General features: G+C 47.7%; 9 protein-coding genes across 9 annotated transcripts; 6 read left to right on the top strand and 3 right to left on the bottom strand.

Annotated features, from left to right (window-relative positions):
- Positions 1 to 167: 167 nt before the first annotated feature.
- BO83DRAFT_430147 (uncharacterized protein) lies at positions 168 to 498 on the top strand (the record flags this gene model as incomplete). Its single annotated transcript, XM_025535505.1, has 2 exons — positions 168 to 306; positions 362 to 498. The coding sequence occupies 2 exons, from the start codon at positions 168 to 170 to the stop codon at positions 496 to 498; spliced, it is 276 nt and encodes a 91-aa protein (XP_025384916.1).
- A 1,141-nt stretch (positions 499 to 1,639) lies between these two features.
- On the top strand, positions 1,640 to 1,978 carry BO83DRAFT_430146 (uncharacterized protein; the record flags this gene model as incomplete). Its single annotated transcript, XM_025535504.1, has 2 exons — positions 1,640 to 1,778; positions 1,851 to 1,978. 2 exons carry the CDS (start codon positions 1,640 to 1,642, stop codon positions 1,976 to 1,978), a joined length of 267 nt encoding a protein of 88 aa, XP_025384915.1.
- Positions 1,979 to 3,241: 1,263 nt separating this feature from the next.
- BO83DRAFT_430145 (uncharacterized protein) lies at positions 3,242 to 3,629 on the top strand (the record flags this gene model as incomplete). The annotated part of the gene is made up of 2 exons (XM_025535503.1): positions 3,242 to 3,389; positions 3,502 to 3,629. The coding sequence occupies 2 exons, from the start codon at positions 3,242 to 3,244 to the stop codon at positions 3,627 to 3,629; spliced, it is 276 nt and encodes a 91-aa protein (XP_025384914.1).
- A 473-nt stretch (positions 3,630 to 4,102) lies between these two features.
- Positions 4,103 to 5,641, bottom strand: BO83DRAFT_113130 (uncharacterized protein). Its single transcript, XM_025525947.1, has 4 exons — positions 5,079 to 5,641; positions 4,893 to 5,022; positions 4,727 to 4,817; positions 4,103 to 4,673 (listed from the first exon to the last, which is right to left on the bottom strand). Exons 1-4 carry the CDS (start codon positions 5,234 to 5,236, stop codon positions 4,108 to 4,110), a joined length of 945 nt encoding a protein of 314 aa, XP_025384913.1. The 5' UTR covers positions 5,237 to 5,641; the 3' UTR covers positions 4,103 to 4,107.
- Positions 5,642 to 6,606: 965 nt separating this feature from the next.
- Positions 6,607 to 7,883, top strand: BO83DRAFT_344425 (CIA30 family protein; the record flags this gene model as incomplete). The annotated part of the gene is made up of 3 exons (XM_025528721.1): positions 6,607 to 6,694; positions 6,771 to 7,004; positions 7,083 to 7,883. 3 exons carry the CDS (start codon positions 6,607 to 6,609, stop codon positions 7,808 to 7,810), a joined length of 1,050 nt encoding a protein of 349 aa, XP_025384912.1. The 3' UTR covers positions 7,811 to 7,883.
- BO83DRAFT_381152 (phosphoribosylaminoimidazolesuccinocarboxamide synthase) lies at positions 7,873 to 9,121 on the bottom strand. The gene is made up of 3 exons (XM_025531921.1): positions 8,869 to 9,121; positions 8,410 to 8,785; positions 7,873 to 8,343 (listed from the first exon to the last, which is right to left on the bottom strand). The coding sequence occupies exons 1-3, from the start codon at positions 9,016 to 9,018 to the stop codon at positions 7,967 to 7,969; spliced, it is 903 nt and encodes a 300-aa protein (XP_025384911.1). The 5' UTR covers positions 9,019 to 9,121; the 3' UTR covers positions 7,873 to 7,966.
- A 169-nt stretch (positions 9,122 to 9,290) lies between these two features.
- Positions 9,291 to 10,532, bottom strand: BO83DRAFT_381150 (metal dependent phosphohydrolase). The gene has a single exon (XM_025531920.1). The coding sequence runs from the start codon at positions 10,391 to 10,393 to the stop codon at positions 9,344 to 9,346; it is 1,050 nt and encodes a 349-aa protein (XP_025384910.1). The 5' UTR covers positions 10,394 to 10,532; the 3' UTR covers positions 9,291 to 9,343.
- A 2,853-nt stretch (positions 10,533 to 13,385) lies between these two features.
- BO83DRAFT_410624 (nucleotide-diphospho-sugar transferase) lies at positions 13,386 to 14,669 on the top strand (the record flags this gene model as incomplete). The annotated part of the gene is made up of 5 exons (XM_025534235.1): positions 13,386 to 13,807; positions 13,860 to 13,954; positions 14,007 to 14,372; positions 14,441 to 14,581; positions 14,643 to 14,669. Exons 1-5 carry the CDS (start codon positions 13,471 to 13,473, stop codon positions 14,667 to 14,669), a joined length of 966 nt encoding a protein of 321 aa, XP_025384909.1. The 5' UTR covers positions 13,386 to 13,470.
- Positions 14,670 to 16,325: 1,656 nt separating this feature from the next.
- Positions 16,326 to 18,959, top strand: BO83DRAFT_401616 (putative anaphase-promoting complex subunit Apc5; the record flags this gene model as incomplete). The annotated part of the gene is made up of 7 exons (XM_025533472.1): positions 16,326 to 17,043; positions 17,095 to 17,188; positions 17,244 to 17,655; positions 17,711 to 17,834; positions 17,890 to 17,996; positions 18,045 to 18,181; positions 18,230 to 18,959. 7 exons carry the CDS (start codon positions 16,326 to 16,328, stop codon positions 18,957 to 18,959), a joined length of 2,322 nt encoding a protein of 773 aa, XP_025384908.1.
- Between the last annotated feature and the right edge of the window lie 18 nt (positions 18,960 to 18,977).

Below are 18,977 nucleotides of genomic sequence, written 5' to 3'. Positions count from 1 at the left end.
CATAATATTAACGAAAAGGAGGTTATTCAAGTCCTACATATTTCCTCGATCTGCTCCTGCAACTCATCATCTCATTTATTTACCAGTCGATCTAACATCCTAACAAATACTACCACTACTTCTTTTTTCTTCACTTCTCCCTCTCAGTCCATCACCACGACCTCAAAATGAAGACCTTCGCCATCCCCATTCTGATTGCCACGGCCTCCAGCTTCGCTGTCGCTTCATCCCTCTGTCCTGAGAATAACACCCCTAAGTGCTGCACTGTCGATGCCTCGGGCCTATTTCCTTCGGACTGTGTAGGGCGTAAGTTGGCTGCTTGCTGTATTAGTATCATACATATGTGACTGACTGCCTATAGTCTGTATAGTTAGCACCACCCCAACAAGCACTGCCGAGTTCAACTCCGTTTGTAAAGCAGAGCAGAAGAAGGCTCGGTGTTGTTCCAATGCTATGCTTTCTTGGGAGGATATCTGTAGTCCGGTGAATGATGCTTAATTGGTACTTATTGAGGTTGGAGTTGCGATGGGCGTGTATCGCATGGCATGGCACTATTGGGGAGGGGAGGTTATGTTGGTGTAGGTTGAGTGTTTATTTACTACTTAAGCATATAAATGAGTCGTCTGTCTACTACTACTTGTTATGTTAGACCTTTTACGAGGATCTTGGTCTCGAAATTTATATTGTAGACTCGTTTGTGATCGGGTTGAAGTAGTTTGGAGTTGTGTATTATTAGTGTAAATTCAATTGGATTTGGGGAATTCCATAGGGCATGGTACATTTGTTTGATGGTTTACTTACTTTCCTTCTCATTTTTTTTTTTTTTTTTTTTTTTTTTTTTTTTTTTTTTTTTTTTTTGCTCTACAGTCGGGCAGAAGATCAATTAGAATTGAGTGGTCAGTAGTATGGGAAAGTATTAAGTCTGAGTTGATCAAAGTATAGTTTCTAGGGTTTCATCTTGCTAAGTAGTAGATTTATCTTCATGCAGCTTGTCAATATCATATGATATTATCACCTTCTTTGTAGATCCCTGTCATCAAAACTGCCACTACTAGTTACTCCGCATTCCATCGACAGTCAGTAAGACATGCTTATTGGGGTATTAGTCCGGAGATATGCTCCTAACGTCATTGATTTGATAGGCTACGTAGGTTACCACATTACTGGCTCTCATCAAAGAATGTGTATTTTCAGCGGAAAGCGGCACATGGACAAACTCTCTGAAGGAGATTCACACCCATAATCCTTTAGTTTATAGGTTACTCATACACTACTCCACAGATGTCTCATCATACATAAAAAAAATAAGTAGTATCTTTGCCTGGATTATCAGAAAATAAACATATGTCATAGTAAAACAAAGTACTCATTACTATCATATCTCTAAAATAGAGTTCAAAACAAAAAATGCTCACGAATCCCAACCAAAGACCCCCAGAGACATGCATACTTACGACCTTCCCCCCTGCGCCAACCAGGTTTACTATATAAGACTCCCCAGCGGCTGGTAAGTAGTACTTACCCTTTTTAGTTCTCATTCATGAGTGGACTCTACTTCTAATAGCTTTGATCATTACCACCTCCTCTGTCTTTCCCCCATTTTACTATCTTATCGGTGTCTCGAGATTTACTTTCCAAAATGAAAACCTTCATCACGACAGTCCTCCTCGTCGCTGCCTCCAGCCTCGCTGCTGCTCAATCCATCTGTCCTGATGGTACTAGCCCTCAGTGCTGTCTGGATGATTACATGAATGGCGGTGTTTCGTTCTGCACTGATCGTAAGTACTAATTGTACTTAAGTTATGATATTCTGAAGGTATATTTTGGACTGACTGTATACTACTCTATAGCCAGCCGAGCACCAACCAGTATTCCTAATCTCATGGACCTTTGCATTGAGCAATCAAAGGACGCGAAATGCTGTGCTACCCCAACATTTAGCGAGGACCTGAAACCTGTGTGTAGTGGTGTCTTCTGATTCTTAGTTGGGAGGAGGTGGTGGTGATTTGAACATGCATTGTATCGGCGATGAGGGCTAGGATGGGATGGTTAGGAGGAGGCTTATGCAGTTAGTTTGTGTCAGTTTTTGGTGAAGTGTTGTGCTGGCTGTTTTGATAGATGGCTGAGAATCTTACTATCAACTTGGTTCTTCTTATTTATATAGACGTAATTTGAATAGAGTGTTTGTAGAGATGTAGGGATTTGAGTTTGTATGGATGATAGGGTTCCATGATTGTACAAGACAACATACATTGTATCCCCAGAACTGGGCAGGTGTCTTTCTAGTGCTTTGTAGCAACGCTTTTCACACACAATTGTTTCGGTGTGATCAAGAATATTGCAATATTTGGTTATTGCTTATTTAATTTGAGTCTTCATGCAGGTTCTCAAAGAACATAGTGAGTTATTGAACTTAGTTTGGTAGATCTCTGACCCCAATACTGCGAATAATTTACTCCGCATTTCGTCGGGAGCAAAGTAGTAGTCTGGAGATATCATATTCCTCAAGTCAACCCGCATGACCTCACTAGAGACTTAGTTCCTTCCACATTGCAGGTTTTCGTCAAGAATGTCCACCGCAACTATTGCAGTAAGACATGCGCGATGGACAACCCCTTACATGATGTGTAAACTGTGATCATCTGATAGTAAGTAGGTTACTTACTTACTTTCCACAGATGATAATACTTGAAATAGGTCTATCTTGATTAACTAATTGGTGATCTTGATCATATGCACAGTAGTAATTTCTATCTAGCAATTCAACAAAAATGCACTCTCATCCAGCCAACGGCTATCTATTGAGACATACCTTATTTCGAATTGTGGTCTGATTGAATTCTTTACCTGCCCTGCAAGTCAGCTACCCCAATGCTGTTATCCCGGGACCCGTCAATAGTCCCTCCAATAGATTGAATTTCAGCAAAAGGAATACTACTCACCCAACAGCCCAAACCCCAAAACAGGCTTCTAGAGACATATTACTCAGAGAGAGAGAGAGGGAGGGGGAGGGGGAGCGGGGGGTATTTTAGATCCGCAACTTCTCCCCTCCCCCTACTATCCAGTATCCATCGTGTTCATAATATCTACCACTTCTTCTGCAAGACGCAACAACGCTAAGAACATCTATCTGCTGTCTGTTTCTTCCAGCTTCTTGCATCAACTACTTCCGACCCACCACCACCACCACCACTACCACTTCGTCATTTTTACCACTATTATATCCATACTATAGACCAAAATGAAATCCTTCATCACAACAGTTTCCCTTTTCCTCACAGCCTCTACCAGCTTCGCCATCGCTCAATCCTCCATCTGCTCCGAGGGATACCACCCCCAGTGCTGCGCTTCCGATGTCCTGGGTCTCGATTCTTCAAGCTGCGGTGCTCGTAAGTGCTTTCTCGATTGCTTATTAACATCGGTCATGCCTTTGAAAAAATACTTCAGAACTGAACTTTCTCTCGACTTCGTCTATTGAATGTACTAACTTCTACTTGATAGCTCCCAAACAGCCAACAAATGGTGCGGATTTGGTGGCTATTTGCAGAGAGGTAGGACAGGAGGCTAGTTGCTGTTCTTCTCCTGTGTATGATCTTGGGGTCATTTGTGTTCCGGTTGTTGGTGTTTAGGGCTGGGGTTCGGGATAGAAGAGTATGCATTTGCGTTTTATTACGATGTTTGTTTAGGTTCAGAACTGGGTTGGGGGAGTGGGTGTGGGGATTTTGGCAGGTAGTAGGCTGTTGACATTAGACTATTCTGATGGTACATTTACTAGTACTACTTGTCAGCAATTATTGTTTTTTGCTTTTTTGAGTCTACATACATGAATATAAAACCATATAAGTTAGATGAAGGACAATGTGTGATATCTTTCTCAGGGTTAGACAATGATTGCAGAGATGAGTATTTGGTCATTTTTTACTGGTATGACTAAAGACAGCCCAGTATGTTCAGAACACCAACGGTCTATATATTCCAGAAAGAAAAAGGTGGGGAGAAAAGAGAACGTAAGAGAGAGAGAGAGAGAGAGAGAGAGAGAGAGAGAGAGAGAGAGAGAGGCGCTTGTGTTTACAAGAAACCTCTCGTTTTCATCCTAACTGATATCGCTCAGTCTGGCTTGCACGTCAACACAGGCAACAGACCTTGATCCCGTGCCTCTTCCTCCACCTCCAGGATGAGTTCAAGGGTGGCCTCTTCATTGAGATCGATACCTCGTATCCTCTTCATTTCGTTAACGTAGTCCCTAACTGTGCGGCCGGTGGATAGTAGCATGTCACAGGGAAGATTGGACCGGCTGGTCTCGATGCCTTCCCGTTCTTGATTGGCCTCGCATTCTACTACTTCATCACAGCCGGGTGTCGTGGGCTGTGTGTCAAGATTGTTGCTTGACGAAGAAGAAGAGGAGGAAGGTGATTGTGGTGTATGTGCGTTGGGGGCTTGCGATGGTAATGTGTGATGAGTAGGGTACGATGGTGCGGGAGGTAAAGCACCAGAGACAGGAGGAGGTACGTGAAGACTACCGTGTACTGGTACAGCCGGCGACCAGCTATACAATAAAGGAGGCCCATACGCGGCAGGCAGGCTGGGCGGTATGGCCATGGAGGGCATATATAGTGGCGAGGTGTTTAGCCCAGCCCTTTCATCGTGATTCACCACCGACTCTACACGGTTTCCTGCGATACTGTCAGACACGATGGTATATATAGAGTCAGAAAGGAAGACATACTGAGGCCGTTTGCAGCCTCTACTCTCAGAGGACGCTCTCTGAGGAAGATATTCTGGTGCTGCCGGATAGCTGCTCGAGCGTGGGACCTATCCTGTCAGCGAAGTTGGTTAGCTCTGATCTTACTTAATAGTATACAAATCGGTCGCTAGTGCAAAGGGTAGATTACTGTAAACTGCACCCAACCGCTATAAAGACCTGTTCTTCCTTGGCGAACCTGCGCCCAGCACGCTCCAAACTGGGAGAAGAGCTGCTCCAGTTCGTGCTGGAGGATATTCGGACAGACGCCGCTGGAGAGACTAGACAGCGTTAGGATTCTAGAAATGAGGTATGCGTCATGAAGAGCTGTTCTTACTTTCCCACATGCACACAGGCATTCGTGGGGAGCCTTAACTGGGCGTTTCCTCTGGTAATCCAAGGTGACTGTGGCTGATGTCCAGGAGAAGATGAGGATGGATGAAACCACTGAGGCTGGGGAGTTGAGGGATGGGGGGCGAAGAACGGCGCAGCCATGACGACTGTTGTACTACACCTTGAGGCTATGATCTAGGTAGTATATGGGCTAAGGATAAATAAATAGGCGCGTAGATCTGGCTTATTGTAGAACAAGCAGAGAATAGATTGCTGGGGAATAACCAGTGCAATAGAAGGGGTATTTTGATGGAAGTTGGATGGAGAGAGTGGTGAGGAAGGAAAGAGAAAAGAGAAGGCTGAGGAAATTGCCGTTTCCTCGCAGCGGTAGGAAATGGGCATCTTCCTGGCTGTGACGTCGAGACGAGGTTATGGACCATCTGAGAAGCACAGAATCTACTGATGCAAGATTGTAGAATCCTTTGGCCTCAACAGATGTGAAGTCAAACGGCTTGAGGATATGAATGTATTTGAATAGAGAGCATATCTACCTGCCAATAAGCTTTCCTGACGCTCTGGTCTTGCTATTTGATCGTGGACATGTTTGTAGCCTGCCAAATATAGCAAAATGGAATCTTTCGTGATGATCGCCACACACCAGAAGATGCCAGCATATCAAGAGAGCAGCAGGCTGTTTGACTGACGGTGAATTCCTGTTCGGAAACAAGCCGAGAATAAAGCCAGAATATACATCTCTCTCTGATGACTTCTATAAGCTCCTAGAGACACATTTCCTGTTTAGTTCAATTCCAACGAAACCCATTACCTATTGCTTCCATCTCGTCGTCTGACTCAGGGTGTACTTTAATATCATTGGCCAACAACCGATGTATGCGCTCGCAATATGATTGGTGGGATACACGCATATCATGACAGCTGATATTCTCACCGCATTAGATTCTGCTGGCAGAATCAGACAACTGGCGAATCTATGCTGATGGGAAGGATTGCTGTTGGCCTACACAGAAGTAAGTACTAGTCATGTGTAGGCCAACAGCAATCATGCTGCTCAAGAACACCGCGTCAAAGATATCCGCTATATTCACTGGCTATTTCATAGACTAGGGCCTATTTAGAGTGGATATACTGGCAAGCCATGCCCTAGCAATAATAGCTGCTCTCAAAGGAGTCCCCTAAATGAACAAAAGTTAGCGACATACAATAAAACAACAGAACAAACTAAACACCACTTATATACTTACCTTCATATTTGCATCGTCAAGTCATAGCTTCTTGTACACCAGGCTACCATAAATCACCGAAGCCGACACATTTATATCTCCCTAGGCGGTGACCCTCCAACCACCGAGACCGGACGACCAAGCCGGACAGCTTCTGCCTCAGGCCCGCACGGCCAGCGAAATTCCGACGTCATGCGCAGGTCCGAGAATCTCCTCGACGCATCGCCGCGGCACCTTTACTCCTGCACCAACATCCCCCAATTGGCTTGGTTTCTATCTACCCAAGCCAACATGTTCCCCACGGCCCGCTGCCTAGCTGCAAAGCCATCCGGCTTCCTCAAACGCAGCGTTGAGGAATTCGGCCGTCTCTCCCGAATCGGTGCGCTTCTCCCCATCTCCACTAACCAAACTAACAGATCGAGACCGATAAACTGATTGATAAAAAAAACCTCCAGCCTGGAACAACGAAGCTCTCCACACCCCAACCAAGCCCTACGTCCTCCTCGACTTCGAAGATGAGTCGTCCGTCGCCAGCTGCAAGACCATGGCCGACCGCGTCGTCGGAGGTTACAGCACCGCCAGTCTAGACTACGTCCCTGCGGACCCAGCCACGAACAGTCCAGCACATGCGCGTTTCCATGGAAGTATCTCGACCAAGCTTCCCAAGAACTGGCGGGTTGAGCGGACAGGTATAACCCCCCTCCTCCATATCCTTCCACCTTTATTCAGGATTACTCAGACTAATATGCGTGATAATTATAATATAGGCTACGCCGCCTTCCGCAACCACGACCGTGGCTTCTGGCTCTTCGGCCGACTCTTCTGGGACGTCGATCCGTACACCTACCTCGCACTGAGAGTAAAGTCCGACGGCCGTCGGTACACCGTCAACATCCAGACCGATTCCATCGTCGAGACCGATATCCATCAACACCGTCTCTACACGCGGCATCATCGCGTGCAGCCTTCCTTCTCTACCTCCGATGCGGACACCTCTGATCTAGCGGACCGGTTGTACCCTAATGGTAGCATCCCCGCTGCTTTGTCTGATGTTCCGCCGGACAGTATCGTCATGGGTAGTGGTAGTTCGAGTGCTACGACCTCTGGGGGGACGGGATGGGAGACGATCCTGTTGCCGTTCAACTCGTTTGTGCGCACGAATCATGGTATGGTGGTTGAGCCGCAGACGTCGATTATTCGGCAGCGGATTAAGAGTGTGGGTATTGGGTTGACGGATCGGGTGGAGGGGCCGTATGATTTGAGGATTCAGAAGGTTTGGGCGACGAATGGCATGAGTGAGGCGGAGATTGAGGAGGAGAGGAGGATTTGTGGGGCGGATGCGTTGCCGGTTGATGAGGGGGTGATGACGGGGTGGATGGGTGAGGTTGGGGGGAAAGGTCAGAAGGAGGTTCAGGGTCAGAGGGAGAGTGTGAAAGAGGGAGGAGAGCCTAAGGCGAAGGGATTGAAGGGGTTGAAGGATGAGTGGGAGGCGTAGGTGCGGATGCAGTGTAGTAACTAACTTGATACCATATCTAGATTGTACAAAAACAGTAATATGACCTTTCTAGTGCCTAACTAATCTACCTTTTCCCTTTTCATGACATTTTGTTTAAAAATTCATACAAAGTCCATATCAGGACTGATAATTATTTTAGTTACCACCGGTAATCTTCTCCCATGCCTCCTTGTACTTCTCACTAGTCTTCTCCGCGATCTCATCGCTCATCCGGACACCCTCCTTACCCTTCAGCCCCTCCTTGACCAACCAATCGCGGAGGAACTGCTTATCGAAACTGGCCTGTCCCCGGCCAATCTCATAGGTATCCTTAGGCCAGAACCGCGACGAATCCGGCGTCAACACCTCATCAGCAAGCACCACCTCACCAGTCTCCTCATCAACACCGAACTCGAACTTGGTGTCAGCGATGATGACACCGCGGGAAAGCGCATACTCGTGGGCGATCTTGTACAGCTGAACAGACAGAGAAGCGACAATAGCGGCGTATTTCTCTCCGATAATCTCAACGGCTATACCAACAGTTAGCCTTCATCTCTCCCACCAAACAATAGTAAATGAATGTGGGGTGGGTATACCCTTATCTGGATGAATGTTCTCATCATGTTCACCCAACTCGGCCTTCGTACTCGGGGTATAAATCGGTCCATCGGGGAACGCCTCACTCTCCTTCAACCCGGCCTTGACGGGGAGACCATGCACCGTGCCGTGAGTCTGGTACTCCTTCCACGCGGAGCCGGTGATGTAACCGCGCACGATGGCCTCAATGGGCAGGATACGGAGCTTGCGGACCTGCATGCTGCGGTTCTGGAGGACCGGGCGCAGCGACTCGGGGATTTGTGGGGGCAGGTCGAGGGTCAGGAAGTGCGTGCGGAGGGTGGGGAGGGCGGTGGTGAGCACTTCGAACCATTTGCGGGTGCAGAGGGTGAGGAGGATGCCTTTGTTGGGGATGCCCTGTTTGAATCATGATTAGTATTGGTTCATATGCATTGAGGAGTAATGGTTTGGGTATATATAGCTGGTATAGGGTAGGGTACATTTCCCATAATCACATCGTAGGCGGAGATGCGGTCGGTCGCGATGAAGAGGAGGGTTTTGTCGTCGATCTCGTACAGGTCGCGCACTTTGCCGCGCGCGATGAGGGGCAGGGCGCCCTGGAGGTCGGTTTGGGTGTATGCGGTGGCCATTGTTTGGGGTGGATTGGAGACAATGGGTGTATGAGAGGGGCGTGGATACAGAAGAGGTTTGAAAGAAATGAAGGCTAGAGAAAGTTAGTAGTTTGGAGGTTGGGGACGCAATGGAGGGGTTCGTGGGGGAGTCATACTTTGGACGCCCGCAATTGGTGGGTTGATAAGAGCCAGCGGGGTTATGTGCCTGAGGCAGGAATACATATGATATAGTTGCAGTTGTAAATAGAGTCATGGAAAGTAGATGTATCGAGAATGATTATCTTGTTCATAGCAAATTCGTTCTCATCTACTTATCCTTATTAAACCAGCTGTAATGTTACAATTACACCTCTCGTGTAGCCTCTCTTCCCCGGATATAGCTCTCGCGCTCAGCAGCCCAGTCCGGATCCACCACCGACAGCGCAACTGCTTCTGTGCCAGAAACATACACATCGGGGTCAATAGTACGAACCTTGGCATTTTTATGTAGGCGCAAGCCATCCTCCTCAACCAGTCCTTCAGTCTCAAATCTCTCTAGCATCTCCGATTCCTCCGGATCCGCGATATCCTTCAATAACTGCCAGAACTGATCATCCGTCGTGCTCCACAGCACCTTCTCGTGAATCCGTTCTTCGTGAACAAGATTCCCAATCAACTGCCCAGTTCCTCTGTACATCTCAACATGTGTCGGGTTAGACCACACCTCCCGATCCGCAACTAGATACGCCCTCGCAAGGTCTAGGGCAGCCTTCTGATCCCCGAGCACAAGCATCCGATTCGGAGAAACTGCATCAGGGAACGCTTTCAAGCTTGCGACGACCCGGTGCGCATCACTCAGCTGGAGTATACCAAACGCAACCATATCCCGCAGGGCGTAATCCAGTCGGTCAGCGCAGAGATGTGGCGCCGCCATCTCAACAAGTGGGTACTGCTCTTCATCCAAGACAGTCTGTGGAACGCCATGCTTGGTCAGGATCTTGGGAATCTGGGTTGTACGGATATAGCGTGCTTTATGGACTTCGTGGTAACTCTCCTCGCCTGGTTTTGACAGCGCCCAGTCGACCACATGGCTGAGCACGGTGTGGCTAATGTCGTGTAGAAGAGCCGTTACTTGTTCTTCGACGCTTCCCCCGGCGATGCGGACAAGCAGGAATGCCCCGACGGAATGTTCGAAGCGCGTGATCTTGACTTGCTTGGGTAGGAGACCGAGGTGTCCGGTTACACCATGTTGACAGATTCCAATCAGTCGACGGAGATCGGGAGATTGGAGCAGGTCGATCAGGATGGGCTCGGTAATAGAGTGGTCGCCATAGAGAGAGTCGCGGATGATGATGGTGCCGGGTGCGGGGGACTCGTGAGTCTGGAAGTGCCCCGCCTTTAGTGCGGGGGCCATTTGTTGTCGGTGCCTCCGCTGATAGTCGAGGGGTTCGGTTTGGGTAACGATGCTTCGATAAAGCTATGTAGATGCTGAGCTTGACCTTGTGCTTGCGCTTGCGCTTGTATTGCTGTCTATTTCTGGGAGGAGAAACCGTTGCAGCGCGTTTGTTTACGGGAAGCTGAGGGGAAAACAATGACCGGGAAATACTACCAGTGAATTTCATCTCTCCCGGTCACATGGCCGGCAGCTGATGATCCCGACTGAATTTTGCTTCTATTTATTTCAGCGATGGGAAGTTCCATCCTTCTACATCGATCGCTCGTAAGACGCTTCTTTCTGCGTCATGATCATGAGGCATAAAGTCTCAATGCAAGGAAGAGCAACTTATGTCGGCTATGCAATCGTTGAGGTCAGGGCATCGTGCAGCTAATTAGGTGCTTGGATTCCTAGTCGTTTACTTTGGTTTATTCCCAGTATCATGTTTAAACGCTATACTACAGGTCTGAGACTACTTACTGTGGGGAGATACATCATTGTTGATTGTTTCCACAACTCCTTTGCAGTCTGATGAGCACAAATGAGTTGTCAGATATATGATATCTGAGGTAACTGATAAATGATCTCCTAAACTGTAAGAGGGGTGTCCAAGGACAGAGGCGCGAAAGATAACACTTTTGTTAATACTTCTTCTACCATCAGATAAGACTTTGTTAGTTGTGGATCTCCGATTGCACTCGTGCTTTGAACTTCTTATCGCTATAGGCCGTTGATTGCGGCTTGATATATGTTTCCCTGCGCATGTATATCATGTCCAAGGCTCAATAATGAAAGGAGACTAGGAATGATAAGCTTCTTTCATTCATCATATTGAAGTGCACGTCTCTGTTCCTTTTTCTCCGCTTTCCATTTCCTGCGAAGGTATAAAGACAAAATTCGTGGTAGTATTTGGGAAGAGAACAGAACTATGTAGAGTCAGCGCGTTTCACAGAGAACATTGCAGGGATTAAGATGCGCCGAGCCACCCAAAGTTAGCGCAGACAAGAAGATAAGGAGGGCACAGACCACGACACACCAGAACTCTATTCCTTTGTAAGCGCCGTAAACAATTGATATAATTGGATATCCACACTCTGTACACCATATAATGTGAAATGGAGAAGCTTCCCGGAACTGATTTTGCAGCCCCAGCAGCACGAGCGGCCCTGACGTGGACAAACCAGGACCATGAGATGGAAACGCTGCCTCAAAGGACTGTGCTAGGATCAATCCTGCGAAAATCCGCACCATTCAAGCCTTAAAATTCTGCTCTCAGATATAGGACAAGCGCTTGGACGAAACAGCAACGTAAGATGCTTTTTTAAGGCCGGGCGTCACCCCTGCGGTGTACAGCAGGATGTAAATACTGTGAACCGTCCCACTCAGGTACTAAAAGGCAATAACAGTTCCTGCTGTGTTCTTGTCGCCCTAGAAGCTGACATGATTGCAACATATGTCATTACTTCTATTTTCTTTCATTGAGCTTCCCGACCAAACTTCCCATTATAGCGACCAGAGGTTTGTTCTCTCGAGGCTTAGGGCGTCGTCTCTGTCAACCACAATTTAGCAGTTTCCACGCATAAGAACTGAACCAAACTGCCGACCTATTTGCCATTTCTGTATGGACAGCCGGATAACTACCGTCGTGCACTAAGAACCAGCGTCTCCAATCGTGAATTATGCGATGGTGGGACCAATCTTGGTGATGGACAAGCGTTCCCATTCCCATGTCTGGGCAACCATGGAACGACGCTAGAACTTTGCTCTGCAACACATAGGATAAGAAAGATATCTTGTTAAGAATCAGGACTGTGATGTGTCTTTACAAATGACAGACGGTACCTGGTCCTATCAGCTATGCAGCAAGCTGGTCGGGCTTTCCCAAGAGGGTAGTACCAGGCTTCAAGCCACATTGGCCAAGGTAGACCAGACGACTCTGATACTTCTGTCTCCGGGCTACTGACACATTCTGATTTTGGAACGAAACTGACTGCATACCTGGATGCCAAATGACGCACAAAGCGTGTCTGTTTCACCATGACATCTTGGAAGATGACATTTGGGGCACTGAACGATTACTTATGGCTAAGGCCAATGATCTCACTCCAGAGTCTGCGACTTTTCGCAGCAATGGCTTCGCGATATTCGAAGGCTGGGAGTGTCACTGTATTCAACGAAGATCGACAGCATATTAGAGGTCGATTGATCTGTACAGCGCTTCAAACCCTGAAATATGTACGTGAGGTGGGATCAATCACAGTGGGATGTGTGAGAAGTGTTTGACTCAAATCATCTCGAAAGCAAATGACGCCTGTCGAGCGCCAATGGTATTCTTGCGGAGATACGCCAAGCGCCCTGGGTGGGAGTGCGACAGAACCATCCCGGCAGTGAAGGAGACCGGACGTTTGAACCCGTTCTCCACCTCTTCAAGGAAGAGCCCAATGATAAAGAATGTCTTTAACGACTCTCCCATACCACAATATAATGTTTATTATCTGAAGGATACAGATTGACGGAAGTGATAGCAGGAGAAAGTACTAGTAAGTTAGGTCTGCAGCTTTACCTACAGAAAGAATTATGCTTGGTGAGATATATTGGTCCTCGGGATGGCAACGACAAAATTACCCGCCGAATTTAGTGTCGAAGTGCTAACCACTAGACTAAAAGCAGGACTACTTTCAGCCATTCAAGAGATTATAGCAAAAATACTAGTCGCTGTGGTCATAAACTATTATAGCGTGGGTCAGATATGGCTGGCCGACGTTTAGCCGCCCAGTTCGGAGTTCATGGCTACCCGCTGCAATGTCTTACATTTCGCGCTGCCCTAAGGCTGCTAGTATGAACAGCCGAGGGTGGAATCATCTCTGGTGAAAGATACTCTTTTAGACAAGTGAACCTTTCGCTATACGTACTTCTATTCCTATAGCTGCTGCGAGCTGGCGCAAATCTACAGATTACAGCCATCAGATCACAAGCTTTGCAATTTTTTCGACGATATTCAAGAATATGACCTCAATACTTCTAAATCTGTTCGCGCCCTGTTGATAGCGATACTAATGCTAGCCATGCTGGCGATATCATTGCGACATCTAAGCGCCTCAATTTCTCTGCAAGAAAGTCAACTTGATCATCTGCCCGAGAAGCAGATAAACTGGTCACGATTTGCATACACACAGTACGCAACGGACAGATCTTACTTGTGTAACTCAGTCATGATATTCGAGGCCCTCCATCGGCTTGGAAGCAAAGCTGATCTCGTGTTGATGTACCCATATATTTTTCTTGTGTCTGAGAAAGATGATTCACCAGAAGCTCGTTTACTACGTTTTGCAAGAGATAAATACGCGGTTAAACTCAAGCCAATGGAGGTGATATACAAGGGCGGGGGAGGTGGTAAGTCGCTTGATGTCACTGCTGCAAAACGTCGAACTAAAAGTGGGCGCAGAAACGTGGTCAAGGAGCTACACGAAGCTTCTCACTTTCAATCAAACAGAATACGACAGAGTCCTTCACTTAGACTCTGACGCGACTCTCCTACAGGTTCGTCTGTCAGGCGTGGTTTCCATTGTAACAACTAACATGATATATGAAGACAATGGACGAGCTATTTCTACTCCCATCGGCTCCGGTCGCTATGCCACTGGCATACTGGTTCCACCAAGAAGACAAAGTTTTTACTTCCGCTCTGATACTCATTGAACCGTCCACAGCAGAGTTCAGCCGTTTAACGAATGAGATATGGGATGGTGTTTCCGGCGGATATGACATGGACATTGTGAACAGGTTGTATGGCGATACGGCGCTTATTATCCCGCATCGTCCTTATATGCTTCTGACGGGGGAATTTCGCTCCAAGGATCATGAAGCCTATCTAGGCAATGCAGACGAAACGTGGGATGCCGATAGGGTCCTAGAAGCTGCCAAGTATCTCCATTTCTCGGACTGGCCTGTTCCCAAGGTATTTGATTCATAATATTGGCATCCAACAGACTCGAACTCAGCTAAGCTAATCGGATTTTGCGGTAGCCATGGATCGCAGCCACTCAGCACGTGCTCGAAGAGACGCAGCCACGTTGCGAAGTACAACTTGTCACCGGTCAACAAGATGATTGCCACGTCCGACAGCTTTGGCTGGGGATGTACGAAGAATTCAGGTCCAGACGACAGGTAGGTTATGTTTACCTTTGGCTCCAAGTTGTCAGTTTATGAAGAAGCTAACTATGGACAGAATATATGTGGCGTTGCTTTATCATGAAGGTTCTCCATAACGGGTCGCCCTTTCAATCATTCCGCTTCTAGACAGCAAGAATCGAGAGAATGTCTTCTATTCTTGAAAGTCGAAAGTTCTCGATCTAAATCTAATATACCCCCAGAAATTCCCCAAATGTATGCTCAATTTTTCGGTCCACAAAGCTATATAACTATGTATATTTTCATTCTCACTTGCCTTCGAATCTCCCCAAAAACCAATGCCTTGAAGTAAATTTGTTGGTCGCAGCAATCGTGGCCCATTTACATATGTATGCCAGTATTTACGAGTAACTCGTTATCTCCTGTGACTTCAAATGTTTCGATAGACCCATTGAGTACAATCTGCCAAGCCTACAATCAGTGGTAGTCAAAAACTCTCACTATCCCGTGCCGACTGGAATTATTCGACAGGGTGCTTAATAGTTCGTCTTAACTACTGTAAAGTCTGTCAACTAAGGCACGTTATGTCAAGACTACTGCAGGCTCCAGATTCTCTAGCTCAAATAACTATATCCATCCAGGACTATAAAGATGATTTGCATTGGCAGTGCCATTGCAAAGTTTAAAGATAGTATAAGATTACACACTTTAACTAGGATACTTATTCCCACTTTGTGCAGCTGTCACGTTCCTCCTAGCACGGCACCAACATCCTTTCCAGAACCTCACTATGCATCGCTTCGGGGCTTGAGAATCCCAAAGGTAGAAGACGTAAGCAAAATAGAGTTATCGGGAGTGCATGAGACGAAAAACCACCACGATTGCACAGAGTTCTGCCCTAGAAGATCGATATTCATGCCCAACAAGCTGGAGCTAAAGCTAAGAGGGATGAAAAGCGTTGCAAGCAGAGTCAGTTTCTTCACGCCCTCTCGGACTGTTCAATCGCTCTGCGGGATTCATCAATTGTGGCTTTATTCATTGCCAGACTGATTCCCTTGAGTACACGAATTAGACAACTCCATACAACGGGCTTAAAGCTGTTCTTGATTGACAATAACCTAAGGTGGAGTCGGCGGCTACGCTTTCTATACTTATAATGTCGGGTGAAGGCCCGGGGTTTCGAGTGGCTTATTGGGTGGTAGGCGTTCACTGACTGGAAAAAATTAGCCGACAATAATATTGTCCAGAACGCCAACACCCAACTTTCATTTACTTAGTTAGCTAAGAGAAGGTATATGGTGAAGTAAAAAAAAAAAAGGGAAAAAACATACAACAGAAGGGATTCGCTGGTGGTCACCCACCCAACTACTAACCTCCCGGCGTGTGGCTTAAGTACGGCTGAGCGGACGGGAAGCCCTGTTTTCCACACCCTATGGTCGTATGTACCTAATGTCTTATTTCTTTTGTCTATATCGTACGCTCCACTATCCTTTTCCCTCTTTCCCTTACACGCTTTTCCTCCACGGTTCTGTTTATGCCTCTCGTCTGCGCGAGGATTGGTCTGGCCAACTGCATCCCAAAGAATCAAAACAGCCAGTACCAACCACTCTGCCCATTGCCCCTGAGTCACTCGTGTTGTACACCCCCAACACAATCTAGTACCAACTGGGCTTCACCTGGCTGCTTGGACTTTGCGAACGAACTGCAGTCCGCGTGGTGGCTGCAACTATCATAGCCTCCTCCTGGTGGGGCCAGGCTATGTATACGACCTCTAACCACCATGAGTCGCTATCTCACCCCTTCCAAGGTTGCCCTCCTTTGTCTGATCTCCGTCTATACTGAAGGTGTTGTTCCCAACTCCTCCGCCATTCATGTCCTCTCGTATCTGGTAACCTGTCTCAGCCCCTTGGAAAGAGAACAATCCATTTCCTCATCGGGAGATCAGACAACGCAATGCTCCGTCTCCATTACTGATCTGAAGGATAAACTAACGGGCCACCCGTCCTCCGTCCCTGGCCGTACAATCTGGGACCTTTTCCTGAAGAAGATCTGGTCCCTCGATTGCTGCGATGCGTTGGAAGTTTTCTTCGCTGATATCTCGGCTATTCTAGCCAAGACTCGAGAAGAACAAATCCGCGATCGAGATGCGGGCCTTGCACCGGAGACGGGCTGTATGCGCTTGTCTCGGTGCTCTCCCTTGGGTGTGTTTGTCAGACGTTCCCAGCTAGAATTCACCAGACTGCAATTCCATGACTCCGTCAAGCTCTGGAGGGGGTTCGTCAAGTATCGACTGCCAACGTACCATGTATGGGCGCGGAAGAATCCATCTCTCGAGCAGGCACCCGTGGATATCAATCTGCTAAACCTTGGCCTGGATACAACGGATTCCCTTGCGCAGGTCGCCTACGGCAGTATCGAGGATGACTCGGAGGATGAGCAATACGTCAGCACAAAGGATGTCGAGCGGCTCCTCGAATTCCAAATAAGCGAGCTACAGAGTAATGATCCCCTTCTACATGCCCGCATAATGAATACTGACTATTGTTCAGGTCTGGGGGGAAGAGTGCCGGATGGCATGAAAGCCCAATTGGAACGCATCATCACGTCCGGTGTGACTGTTCCTAATCTAGTGCACTATCTGAGGTATGCCGTTGGCTAATTGATCTGCGACACCTCAGGATGCTGGCTGACTCTCTAGGTTCCTTGATGCCTGGAGGGCAGGAGATTATCCGTCATCATTTGACAACCTGCACCGTTACTTCGACTGCACTATGCACAGTCGCGATCGAAGCTCCTATCAATACGCGTTGCTGAATCTTGCTATCTTGCAGGCGGATTTCGGATGCTATGGCGAGGCCGTGTCTGCCATGCAGGAGGCTGTTTCCATTGCTCGAGAATCCCACGATATGAACTGCTTAAATTTTTGTATGAGTTGGTTGTATCACTTCGGGAAGGCTTTTCCAGAGCACATGAGAGATGTTCAAAACACAGGAATGTTGGGCAACGAGAAAGAAGGCCTTGCATTTCTTAAGGCCAAGGCAAAAGAGACAGAGATGTGGAGTCTTCTGAGTACAACACTGTTGAGCGAAGCGAAGCTGGAGATGCGTAATGTAAGTCTCCCCACGTCGACGAACATCATGTATCACTAAACCTAACATCTTCCAGGGAGAAAGTCTGGCCTCGTCTATCGAGAACATAAGTCGAGCCTCACACCTCAACGTTACAAAGAATTTGGCCAACTCGGTAGGCCCGCAGCTTCTGCTACAGGCCGCACTTTATTCTAGAATTGGTACGCATCCGTTATCATGCCATTGTATGAACTCCCACTAAGACCCATTTGGCAGGCATCACACATCTAGCATGGCTGAGCAGCGAGACCTTTCGCGAATGCTACGCAAACAAAGCACCCTTTGAAGACCATCTCAAAAGCACGTTTCGTAGCTGTCAATTAGTATGTCAAACGTCCATTTCGGCGAACAACATCACTGACCCTCCAAAGCTAGCACAGCAGGGCCGCTACACAGAGGTATCAGCCCGAATGAACCAGATCTCCCCAGACAAGCTTCGATCGCTCAAAACATATCAATATTGGACATTCTTCTCTGGTATCCTCCAGCTGCAACAGCAGATATACCGGTAGGTTCCCGGCACTCGATTGCATGACAACCGACTCACAGCATCTAGCGACAACCGAGTTGCAGCCGAACACCTCCTTGCTCAACTGCAAGCCATCCAACTCCCTGACAACGACATTACCCTTCTTCTTTCCATCCTCACGATCGACCTCCGTATTCGACAAGGCCAATACGGCGGCGCGCTCGAACTGGTTGAAAAAGCCGCGCAAGCTATCCAGCAAGACAACTTTGACATTTTCACGCAAGTCAAACTCCTCTGTCTCAAGGCTTCCATCCTTCAGAAGACAGGCCATCCACAACGCGGCTTCTCCCTTGCCATGAGAGCTGCCAGTATCGCGCACCGCTCGCGTCTCCTCCCCAGCCTCTGGGAATCCATATGCGTGCTGGCAGGCGTCCTTCTGAGCATGCGTGAGTTCGATGCCGTGTCTGAGCTGATTGAGAGCATCATGCCGCAAATTCTCGAAACGGGTGACTGTAGCTTGGCTGCACAGGCCTACTCGCTTCTTGTGGACGCGAATATGGGGATCGCAGGGTCTCTCTGGAGTGAGGGACAGACGAACTCGGTTCTGCGGAAAGAACATGTCACTCGCGCTTTGGGGTACCTCGACTGTGCATATGAGCAATATGAGGAGATTGAAGATATCAGGGGCCAATGTGAAATGGTGGCCAAGAAAGCCACTGTTATGCATTTAACGGGCGATCCGGTCCTCGCAAATGACTATGCGGCGAAGTACTTGGACTTGAAGAGACAAGCAAGAATAGACTTTGGGGAGGCTTGACTTTGAATCACGCACTGA

The sequence above is a fragment of the Aspergillus eucalypticola genome (genome assembly GCF_003184535.1).
Source record: "Aspergillus eucalypticola CBS 122712 chromosome Unknown BO83scaffold_25, whole genome shotgun sequence".
Taxonomy (NCBI): domain Eukaryota; kingdom Fungi; phylum Ascomycota; class Eurotiomycetes; order Eurotiales; family Aspergillaceae; genus Aspergillus; species Aspergillus eucalypticola.
This window is presented reverse-complemented; position numbering and strand designations above follow the sequence as displayed.